The 11,106-nt window shown below is 40.5% G+C and overlaps 1 protein-coding gene across 1 annotated transcript; it reads left to right on the forward strand.

The window, feature by feature from the left end:
- The first annotated feature begins 1,347 nt into the window (after positions 1 to 1,347).
- On the forward strand, positions 1,348 to 10,456 carry prkaa1 (protein kinase, AMP-activated, alpha 1 catalytic subunit). The gene is made up of 9 exons (XM_078272231.1): positions 1,348 to 1,551; positions 4,926 to 5,067; positions 5,902 to 5,995; positions 6,323 to 6,467; positions 6,734 to 6,821; positions 6,935 to 7,159; positions 7,321 to 7,840; positions 8,144 to 8,270; positions 9,103 to 10,456. Exons 1-9 carry the CDS (start codon positions 1,455 to 1,457, stop codon positions 9,381 to 9,383), a joined length of 1,719 nt encoding a protein of 572 aa, XP_078128357.1. The 5' UTR covers positions 1,348 to 1,454; the 3' UTR covers positions 9,384 to 10,456.
- The last annotated feature ends 650 nt before the right edge of the window (positions 10,457 to 11,106 follow it).

Genomic DNA, 11,106 nt, shown 5'->3' on the forward strand with positions numbered 1-11,106 from the left:
ATTACATGCAGTTTCCAACTACAGCATAATGTAGGAATACGGTGTCTAATTAGGGAATTACTGTGTTTGTTTACTGTCTATGAAAGACCACATTATATCTAGTTTTGGTCTAATTTGATTCAAAGTATGGCTTATTACGTCTTATTAGTATACCGTAAAATAAAGTGAGACCACTATTTCTTGTAGATCGTATAGGAGACTACAGGTGTGTGGGTTATGGACATAATAATAATTCTGGATAATAACTTTAATATCCAGAATTGTCTTCAGATAATGTTCACATGAATAATAAAGTGGTGCAAATTGCAGTCATTGAGTCAATACATTGACAGCCTCACTCTGATCAGGCACTTACAGTATTAAACAAACTACCAACAATATCTTAGTTGAGTTTGGTCTGGTTTGTTCGGCTTGCTGTTCTGCTCTTCTCAAACTGACAAGCTCATATCTCAGTAAACAGAAGATCAAGTTTAGGCTTGGACAAATGGTAATTCTGTAGGAGTATGGGCATGTTTCAGTGTTGTTATAAAGTAAAGTGTGAGTAAAGTTCAACATGATATAGTTACCAGGTTAACAGAAAGACATACACAAGAGTGTGACTACCAGATTCATGTAATTTCAGGGGCATTTCAGTACCATAATGACAAGAAATTTGATCATCAGGGCACTTGTCATATTTGCGACCGAGTACATTCAGGGAACAAGGATGAATTAATTGTAGTAAGCTTTGCAAACAAGATTTTTGGCACTGCGTAATGCTTGGGTGTGGCACTTTTTTTTTATTGAGCCACATTGTGTGACCACAGAATCACATTCCCATGAAACTCTGTGTAAATTATAAATACATTAAATGCTGGATGAGATGTGTAACTCCCTGTCTACAAGGCTTGTTACCAGTTATAATCTAATTTTTGTTTACCGTGTCTTAGACAAAGGTCATTTATACATTGAAAAAAAAAGGCCCATATGTGGCTCTACAGTGCTGAGTTGATCCACAGTACCCATAGTGCTTGGGTCACTGTTTAGCTTTCTCTGTAAATAATTAATGTTACATTTTGCTACATTTGTTCATGTTTGCTACTGAGATTCTGTTACAGTTTTGTCCTACTTTCGCTGCTCATTAATTATCACATGTACGTCTAATGTACATCTTCTAAAGTTAAACTATTCACTCTGACCTTGATTTCAAAATGACCTTATTGCCTACCTACTTATTTTCCAGGCACAAACAAGTTCAATCCATGTAAAGTTGATAATCACACCCAGATTTTGGAATTTACTGGAAGCATTTGAAGGCAACATACTACGTCGCCTACGCTTCTGACGAATCGCGCAGGAGCAGAGAAGCCTCCCACCCTCCGCGAAGCAGCCGCTCGAGTAGAGACGCACACAGCGGAGTTCGGTCCATCTCTGCTCGCTGCTAGCTAACCCCGCAGCAAGGCCACTGCGGGAAGATGGCGACGGAAAAACAGAAACACGAAGGAAGAGTTAAAATTGGACATTACATTCTCGGAGACACACTCGGAGTGGGGACGTTTGGAAAGGTTAAAGGTATGTCCGACTGTCTTGACGTCTGTGTATCTTGCAAACTGAAAGATGGTGGCAATGGGAGCTTTTAGCTTAGCTGCTAATTTAGCATGCTATAAAAGCTAGCTAAGTTGTCGCAACGCCAAGGTAGCACACTTGTTGTCTTGCTCAACTTGTTTTTGACAAACATGACGCTTTTTGGGATGTGGCTGCAGCTGCCAGCGACAGCCACACAATGCAAGTATTAGGACATTAGCATCTATTTAGCCACATATAACGTTACACATACAGTAAGCGGCGCTTACCAAGCCACAAGTCGCTTGGTAAGACACCGGGAAGTAAACCTTCTTGACTGGTGTTAGCACTGGCTGGGTAACGTTACATATTAATGAGGAGCATTTAGTTGTCCCGATTCCTGTCGTTTTATCTTCTCTATTTTTAACCGTGATATAAGAAAGTTATGCAGCTCGATAGTAAATTTAGTCTTAACTCTGCCCTTCATGAGTTGCATTTGCCATCCTATTGACGAGACATATATGCTTTTAGATGCGTGTGGGGAGGGAGGGAGTAGGGCAAACCCGAATCTACGCCCAGTGTTGTCAGTCCAGAGAGCGGCGCGATTAGTATGTCAATACACAGCTTTGCTTGTACCAACGCCAAAATATCTTTTGGATTATAAAAACAACTTGCAGTTGCTCACATTTTCCTCTCAGATGTGACTGTTATCAACTGACGTGATAGTTAAAAGCCTAAATCTCTTCTGTAGACTGCTTTCTGTTTCCCCATGTAGTGCATTTTGTCTCCTAAGAACATATGATTAAGCCCTAATATACCCAAATTAAGTGAACCAACCAGGTCCTCCAAAAAAAGAACAATCACACGCTTTGTTTTACAGTCAGTTAATTCCCAGGGAGTAATCTCTCTGCATTCAGGTTTTTGTTGTGATTTTGCTCTATGATTATGGTCTTGATTACTGGAGGCTTTGTAAATCGTTTACTACCAGCACAACTGGTAAATCAATAGCAGCTGTTTACTAACTAGCTGCAAGTGTGCCGTCTTCCCACCATCCATTCAGATGTTATGGCTTTTTCTCTGTATGGGTATTTGTTCTGATATGTTTGCATACTTTTCTCCTTCTGCTGCTGCTGTTGCATATTGCTCTTCATGTGAAATCTTTGTGGCATCAGTTATTTTTACTTAAACTGAAGACGTTTTGGGTTTAGATGAATATCCTATGTCTTTTAAGCCTACTACACACCGAGCTGATAATTGGCCGTCGGACAGTCTGGGGAGGTCAGCGACTCTGAGTCTGTTCGGTGTGTTCCGTGCCGTCGTCCGTCCGAGGGGCCGTCGGCCTTCATTTTGGCCGATTTGGACGTGTATAATCGGCGGGTCGGGCACTGCCGGCAGTCGGACTCAAATGACCAATCTGATTGGTAGAGTGCTAACCCGGAAACGGGGAGCGGAATGAGCATGACTAGAGTCTCTCAAATTCTGACGAAAATCTTTTAAACTGACCTTTGTCGATCTGAAATGAAGACAGAATCAGCAACTTCATGGCCTATTTCTCACTTAAAAAGTTTTTATAAACACGTTTCGGTGAACTATTTTAGTACAATATGAGATTGTATTCTGAACAAGCTGCCATGAGAGTCTGTCTTTGAATTTCCAGAGAAACCAGACCCACGTGACGCATTCGTCCAATCAGCTGCCGGTTTTCATTTTTGACCGACAATACAGATTAGCGCCGCCAGCCGTTATGGAGACTTATGTCTCGTTGCTTTGGTGTGTTCCGAGGCACTTTTTTGACGAACTTGGGGAGACTGATCAGTCCAACTGCCTTTTCTGCCGAAGGTCGGCCGTCTGTTCAGTGTGTCTGGGCCTTTAGGTTGGGTATCCCCTTTAAAAGCCACTGACTATTGACTAAACCATGTCAATGAGATACAAACTAGCTGCTTGGGTTGTATTTAAAATTTGTAAATAGTTCTTGATCTTGCATGTTGTGGTTACAGACATATTAGTCTCGCATTGCCAGACCTTCCTCCGCAGCGCTACGGAGGAGGGTCTGGCTAGTCCACACAACATTCCAGGATGGGAGAAAAAACGTGCTCTGGTTTATTGGCATTTCATTAAACCAATCACAATCGTCTTGGGCACCGCTAAGCACTGGACGGAGCAACGGCGCCTCTGGAAAATAGCCTCGGGAAGGAACTTGTTTTGGTGGAACATGTGCTCGTTCAAAAGTTGTTTTAGTCATGCAAGAGAAAACTCAAATTTAACCAACAGTCTAGCTAGCTGTCTTGATTTACCCTGCAGAGATCTGAGGAGCAGTTAACCATAGTCCTCGATTCGAATGCCAACACAAAGAAAGCGGAAGGTGACAGACATATGGCGGAAATTCCGGCGGCACCTGAACTATCCCGTACATGAAACATTGTAGATATAGACTACAGACATATAGATATTTCAGTGTTTTGGAGATGCACTTTTAGCTTTTACAAACACTTAATTGCATTATGTTACACTTAAAGCCGCTATGTTCAATATTATTATATAAACATCGGTTTACATGACTACTTTTATGTGAATGGGGTAGCGGACCTGCCCCCACCGCTAAAAAAAAAAAATCCTAAAGGAAACACTGTGTAGTCATTCCATGCTTAAGCCTTAAACATGCTTGTGAAAGTCACCTTCTCTCCCAGTAATCTTCCATGTCAGAGGCTCAGTCATGTTTAAAGGTGGAGAATTGGCTTCTTAGAACATGAAACATGAGGTGGTCAGATGTAATGTGATAAAGTAGATGAGCAGCTTATGTGTTTTGCCTAATTATTTTATGTATGTCTTATTAGATCATGTGTGTGTATATATACAAAATTGAATTGTTTTTCCCTTTTGGCCATTTTTGTGTGTTGCACTCTTGCCTGAACTCTAAGTTGTTGTCCATTATCCCATCCTCTTTCAGTCACTGTTTTCTGATTTGTACTTGTCTGGAGACTATTAAATAAAAATCAACACATTTAAAAGAAATCGTTTTTTTTTTTTTTTTTAATCGATTATTAACTTTTCAGAATCGGAGAGAATCGCTATGCATCTAAGAATCGATTATTTTTCCCTCCCCTATTTAATATGTGAGGTATTCTTTTGCGGGGTGCAAATGAACACCAAAACAAGTTCCTTAAGAGTCTATTTTGCAGAGCCACCGTCGTTGCGTCTGGAATGTAGCGCCGCCCAAGACGATTGTGATTGGTTTAAAGAAATGCAAACAACCCAGAGCATTTTTTTTTCTATCCTAGAATGTATCTGTGGTGTAGCCAGACCTTCCTCCACATGGCTGTGGAGATAGGTCTGGCAATGCAATGCAATTACTCATGTCCGCTCAATTTTGTTTTATCCTGCAGTGGGCCAACATGAGCTGACCAAGCACCAAGTGGCCGTGAAGATCTTGAACAGGCAGAAGATCCGCAGTTTGGACGTGGTGGGAAAGATTCGCAGGGAGATCCAGAACCTCAAGCTTTTCAGGCATCCTCACATAATTAAACTGTAAGTCCTAGATTACATCCTGCTCGCTGCTCCATAATCCCCCTGCCGCCACATTAATACCACCCACTGAACTATTTCAAGGCTTTAATGGTGTGTTTTAGAATACATCCATGTGGGATGATATCTGTCTGACCCAGTCTTTTCTCCCATCAGTCCTTGGCTGCTTTATTGGTTGTCCTCTCTGTTGAGCTTTCATTTTAATATAAAAAGGGTACACTGTTGCTGAAGGAGTCACTGATCTAAAAATATATTTAGAAAATTGCAAAGGTATTTCATACCTGATATGCAAATGTCCACAGTAAGCAGCAAGGACCCAAGGCAGAGAGAGAGAGAGAGAGAGAGAGAGAGAGAGAGAGAGAGAGAGAGAGAGAGAGAGAGAGAGAGCTCACAAGCCACGATTTCAGCCACGCTGAATCACTGCCACACACAAGAGATTCCCCCTTCAACAAATATTGCGCCACCGTGCAATTTGGATATTGCACTGGTCCATATTGCGATTTCGAGGAAATTGCAATAACACAACATTTAGTCACTCAATGCTTTTGATGATGCTGTATTAAAATGTGGTATTTGTAGTTAACAAATATGCTTTTGTTGCGTGGAGGCATTAATTCCAGATTGTTTGAAAACTAGGCTCGTTAACTAAAATGTGAACTGTCTGGTCGTTCATACTGATTGCGGTCCGAGATTTAATAGCACGTTTTCCTATTTTTTTTTGTTTTGTTCAAATGATGTAATAAAAACTCACTATATTTGACTGTCTATATTTGAGCAGTGTTCTATCTACTAATTGTTGATCACCACATGATTTTAACTATGTGCTGATGTCTGCAGGTATCAGGTTATTAGCACCCCTACAGATATCTTCATGGTGATGGAGTATGTCTCAGGAGGCGAGCTATTCGACTACATCTGCAAAAATGGAAAGGTAATACACTATCACACTGGAAAATGTCTTAGTCTGTTATAATGATAGCCCACATTTTCTTTCACTCTTGTCATATGTAGCAGATGTTTATCATATGTAGCAGATGTTGCATATGTTATTATCAGTGAGGGGACCAGAACACAAAAGTGCATTATGTACTTCTTGGTGTTATAGCCAGCCTTTGGTGCAGATACAGCAACCTGTGAACCAAAAACGGCAGATGGAAAAGATATCCAAACACAACATGAAGTGCTGCTCAGTCAGCTGTGATGTGCTAACTGAGTCACAGAGAAGATCGCACCTAATGGATAATTGCTGCTTTGACAGTTGGATGAAAAGGAGAGTCGTCGGCTGTTCCAGCAGATTATTTCAGCAGTAGACTACTGCCACAGACACATGGTGGTGCACCGAGACCTCAAGCCTGAAAATGTGCTGCTTGATGCACACATGAATGCCAAGATTGCAGACTTTGGTAAGTGTGTCTCAATCTTAAACTCAGGTCTTCACAGGTGGCTTTGGGTTAATGTTAAAATAATTGGCTCAGTAGTACAGGACTTTGTTTATTAACTCTATATTAAATGTACCATGTGGAGTTTTTGACTACTAATAGGGCTATGGAGCAATGTTTTCTATGGGTATTATTTCGCTTTTTTTATTATTTGAAGGGATGCACCAATTCAATATGCCGGATCACTATCGGAGCTGATACTGACCATATTATAACTAAATTCTGTGCAGGATTATCAAACATGATGTCAGATGGAGAGTTCCTGCGAACAAGCTGTGGTTCTCCAAACTATGCTGCTCCTGAGGTCATCTCAGGAAGGTAATGTTTTTTCGCTTGTTGACATTGACACAGAACTTAAGCATTCTCCCACTGCTACAAAATAAAATGTTGCTTTCATGATTATAGGATTGTTTCTTTGTACTCGTCCTTAGGTTATATGCTGGTCCAGAGGTAGATATATGGAGCAGTGGGGTCATTCTCTATGCCTTGTTGTGTGGGACGCTTCCCTTTGATGACGACCACGTGCCAACACTCTTTAAGAAGATCTGCGACGGGATCTTTTTCACCCCGCAGTATCTGGACCCTTCAGTAATAAGCCTCCTTAAACACATGCTGCAGGTGGACCCCATGAAAAGAGCCACCATCAAAGAGATCCGGTGAGCCTGACGAAATTAATTACAAAGTCAAACTGTGGCTATAACCATTTCATCTTCTTTTGTCTAGAATAATATAATATATGCAAGACTAGTCTTCTTGTCAGTGTTGCACTTATGGTCTGTGGTTTGTTTTACTACAAAAATAATTTCTTCTCCCACAGAGAGGATGAGTGGTTCAAACAGGGCCTACCAAAGTACTTGTTCCCCGAGGACCCCTCGTACAGCAACAACATGATTGATGACGAGGCTCTAAAGGAGGTATGCGAGAAGTTTGAGTGCACAGAGGAGGAGGTCCTGTCCTGCATATATAGTCGCAACCATCAGGATCCATTGGCTGTCGCCTACCATCTCATCATTGACAATCGTCGCATCATGAGTGAAGCCAAGGATTTCTACCTGGCGTCCAGCCCTCCTGACTCTTTTCTAGATGACCAGCACCTGACCTCGTCTGGTGCAGCTGTGGCCGGCATTATCAAGCCCCACCCTGAGCGTGTACCCTTCCTCTTGGCGGAGACTCCTCCCAGGCCGCGCCACACATTGGACGAATTGAACCCCCAGAAGTCCAAGCACCAGGGTGTTAGAAGGGCCAAGTGGCACCTGGGTATCCGGAGTCAGAGTAGACCCAATGATATCATGTCAGAAGTGTGCCGTGCCATGAAACAGCTGGATTATGAATGGAAGGTAAGGAAGAAACTCCATGAGAGGGGCATATAGGAGAAAAAAGGCCTAAAATGGTGCTTAATCTGTTGTAATTGAAATCAGTCAAATGAAATTGTGGTCACACATTGAAACGGTAATTAAAGTTGAGATTATGTTACTTAACTGTAAATAACAATTCAATTTTTCTGTGTGTCAATCTGACGGCCACATTCTGCTTAATAATGAATCAAGTTGAAGTAGCTGATGGGATAACATTTCACTGGAATTGTACCTCGTACGATTTAATCTGACAAATAGAAATTGATTGATTGTTAACTCTTCCAGGTTGTGAATCCTTATTATCTACGTGTGAAAAGGAAGAATCCGATTACTGGGATGCAAACCAAGATGAGCCTTCAACTCTACCAGGTGGACAGTAGAACCTACCTCCTCGACTTCCGTAGCATAGACGGTAAGTTTTAACTACACTGTTCTGTATCTACTGAGATGTGAGTAAAAAATGCAGAAAAATTGATGATTGTTCTTACGTTGCATATTTACAAAAATAATCAAAGCCTTGGAGTTAAAAAAAACGTTGAAATATCAACAAAAAAAAACAAACGGTTGTTGTGTTCTCATGTTAGTTGTATCATTTAAACTAGTCTCATACCACTTACAGTTTTGTAAGTGTATAACCTGTTAAAATTGACAAGATATTCTGGTAAGCCCTGAATTTAGCCTAGCTCTCTGTATCTGGGTACTAGTACGATGCGTCTGTGCAGACTTCATAAATAATTGACTCAGGGTTGAGAGCTTTGGCTTTTGAACAGTCTTTGTATATACACAGCGGTAAATCAAAGGCAAATGGGAGATAAGAGTGTTGTTATGGACTGAATTAGCGTACCACAGGCATGCTGTATAAAGGGCATGCAACAACATTTTGACTTCTTGATGCTACAGCAAAGTCAGCCACATGTTTATGTGGTTTATGTTAATTGTGTTGTTTAGCTGTAGTTAAAGGGGAGACTGATTTAAGTTTGACATTAAAATTCAAGCTCAAATTGATAATGTTGTCTCCCAACAGACTGCAACCACACATGAAAAAAAGAACGAATGTTACTGTCTACAGAAGGAAAGAGTATTTAAGACATTTGTAAATTACTTTTTAATACCTTTCACAGCCTGTTTTTGAGGATATTCAATGCATTTTAAGACTTTGTAAGACCTGCATATACCCTGGTTATAGAACTTGAAATGAAAGGTTTGCACGTTGTAGTATACATTGTGTGTCTTTTGTTATTCAGATGATATGTTGGAGACAAAATCTGGAACTGCTACCCCTCTCCGTTCTGGGTCTGTGGGCAACTACCGCACCACTATTAAGAACGATGCAGACGGGGCAGATGTTCCAGCTATGTCTAGCACTGTGCCCCTCACCAAGGCTGCAGAAGGCTCCTTAGCTTCATCGTTGACCTCATCCATCGACTCAACAGGGGGGGACACCCCAACCGTCCCTCGACCAGGAAGCCACACTATTGAGTTCTTTGAGATGTGCGCAAATCTTATTAAACTACTTGCACGATAGCTTGCAAAACAATCGCTAGCCTTTTTTCCTCTCCGAGTGTCTTTATAGCAATAAGCATGCAACCGATTCATGGCTCTATTCATCCCAGCTGAGGATGAGGTGATTGTTCCATGGCACTGATGCAGGTTAGTATTCCCTAAGCGGAAGGGATGTATACTAAGCTGGCAGGAAATGTAAGGGGTTACTTGGAAAGATGAAAGACGGGCTACTTAATAGCTAAGACAGAACAACATTTAGGAGGGGGTTTTGCAATTTCCTGATCAATTAAAATAGCAAATGTCCACATCCCAACGATACATATACACTGAATTTTCTGTACTGTAGCTGGTGAGCACTGCTTTCCAGTACAGAGAACAAGATCAAGTCTTTGCCTGCAGAGAAGGAAGCCACATGTTGAGGGTTGGGTGTTTGGGTGGTAGTCCTATAGGATGCAGGAAGCACTTTTGCACAAGTTTGTTTTATTTCCTGCTGCTCTTGTTTTTCTCTCAGTGGAGATCAGAGAGGTGGTGCAGATGTATCGGGGTGCTGCACTGGCTATAACAAGGGTTTTCATGCCCATCACATTTATTAGACTTTCAAGAAGTGCAATGACCCCTGTATTTCTGTCTTGTGTCAGGGACAAAAGAATGCTTCATCAGATTTATGTTTGGTTTTCTTTTTTGTGAATCTGAGTTGTCAGAGACTAAATTGTCATGGTTTTGTCCTTTGTTGTAAAAAAAAAAGTTGGAATTTGTCTGTCCCCTACTTTTTTCTTTTTTTTTTTAATATAAAGACGTGAATATATTTATCAGTGGACGGAGTGTTGCTTCTATTGGAAATGGAATTGGTTTTTTTTCTTTCTTTATTGCATCAGGATCTTTTGCTGGATGGTATATATTTTCCTTTTTTACTGTCTGGTTTTTTAAATCAATATCACAACTTTGTTTCCTTCAATCACAATTATTCTGATACTTGATTGTCTTTCCAGATAAATATAGCCTGCTTTTACCATTTAAGAGGTATTTTGCCATGACAGTCAAAATATAGAAATGTATCATTTTCAGTGTTAATTCAATATTAAAATGACAATTTGATTTTGACTTTTTTGTCTTTTTTTTTCTCTATTTCTTTTCTTCTTTTTTTTTTTTTAGATTAATGATTAGGATTTGAGTATGATTACTGAGTGAAATGCCTTTTGTCTACATGCAATTTGTAAATGCCAATCCATCACAAGTGTATAGGCCTCAGGGCTCAATTTGAAAATGAGTAGTAGCAATTACATGCAGTGCATGGACAATGTCTCTTGGCAGGTGAATACATCCAGAATATTGTCATTGTTGGATTAGTTTTGTTTGTATTGCCTACACATTCCCTTAAAGGTTGACCTTGGAAAAAAAAGGTTTACATATGTTTAAACCTGAAACACACTTGTGAGCTTGGAATTGTGAAGTCCTGCTGGGTAGATCACAATTCTGATGTAAGAAAACACATCGCACAAGCATTAAGATCATAACTGTGTGGGTGATTTATATTTTATAAAAAAATGTCAGACAATACTGTATACTTGCAAGCTCACAAACTCTTGGATATATCTTTGATCAAAAACAAGATGCGTCTCCCTCAATTTCCTGTCCACGGTCTTAAAGTTTTAAGCGGTGTCTGTTGTTTGGCTGCCTTATCTGTAATGTTAATCGGTTTTTGTGTCATTCAAGTTGGAAGCTAGTGCTGGTCAGAATTATTGGCA

The sequence above is a fragment of the Sander vitreus genome, chromosome 16 (assembly GCF_031162955.1).
Source record: "Sander vitreus isolate 19-12246 chromosome 16, sanVit1, whole genome shotgun sequence".
Taxonomy (NCBI): domain Eukaryota; kingdom Metazoa; phylum Chordata; class Actinopteri; order Perciformes; family Percidae; genus Sander; species Sander vitreus.

What these genes read in the sequence shown, in the direction of transcription:
- prkaa1 (XM_078272231.1), top strand. Translation starts at nt 1,455, where the DNA reads ATGGCGACGGAAAAACAGAAACACGAAGGAAGAGTTAAAATTGGACAT. An exon ending in ACATCTGCAAAAATGGAAAG is followed by an intron (nt 5,996 to 6,322) that starts GTAATACACTAT and finishes CTGCTTTGACAG; the next exon opens with TTGGATGAAAAGGAGAGTCG. An exon ending in CCTGAGGTCATCTCAGGAAG is followed by an intron (nt 6,822 to 6,934) that starts GTAATGTTTTTT and finishes ACTCGTCCTTAG; the next exon opens with GTTATATGCTGGTCCAGAGG.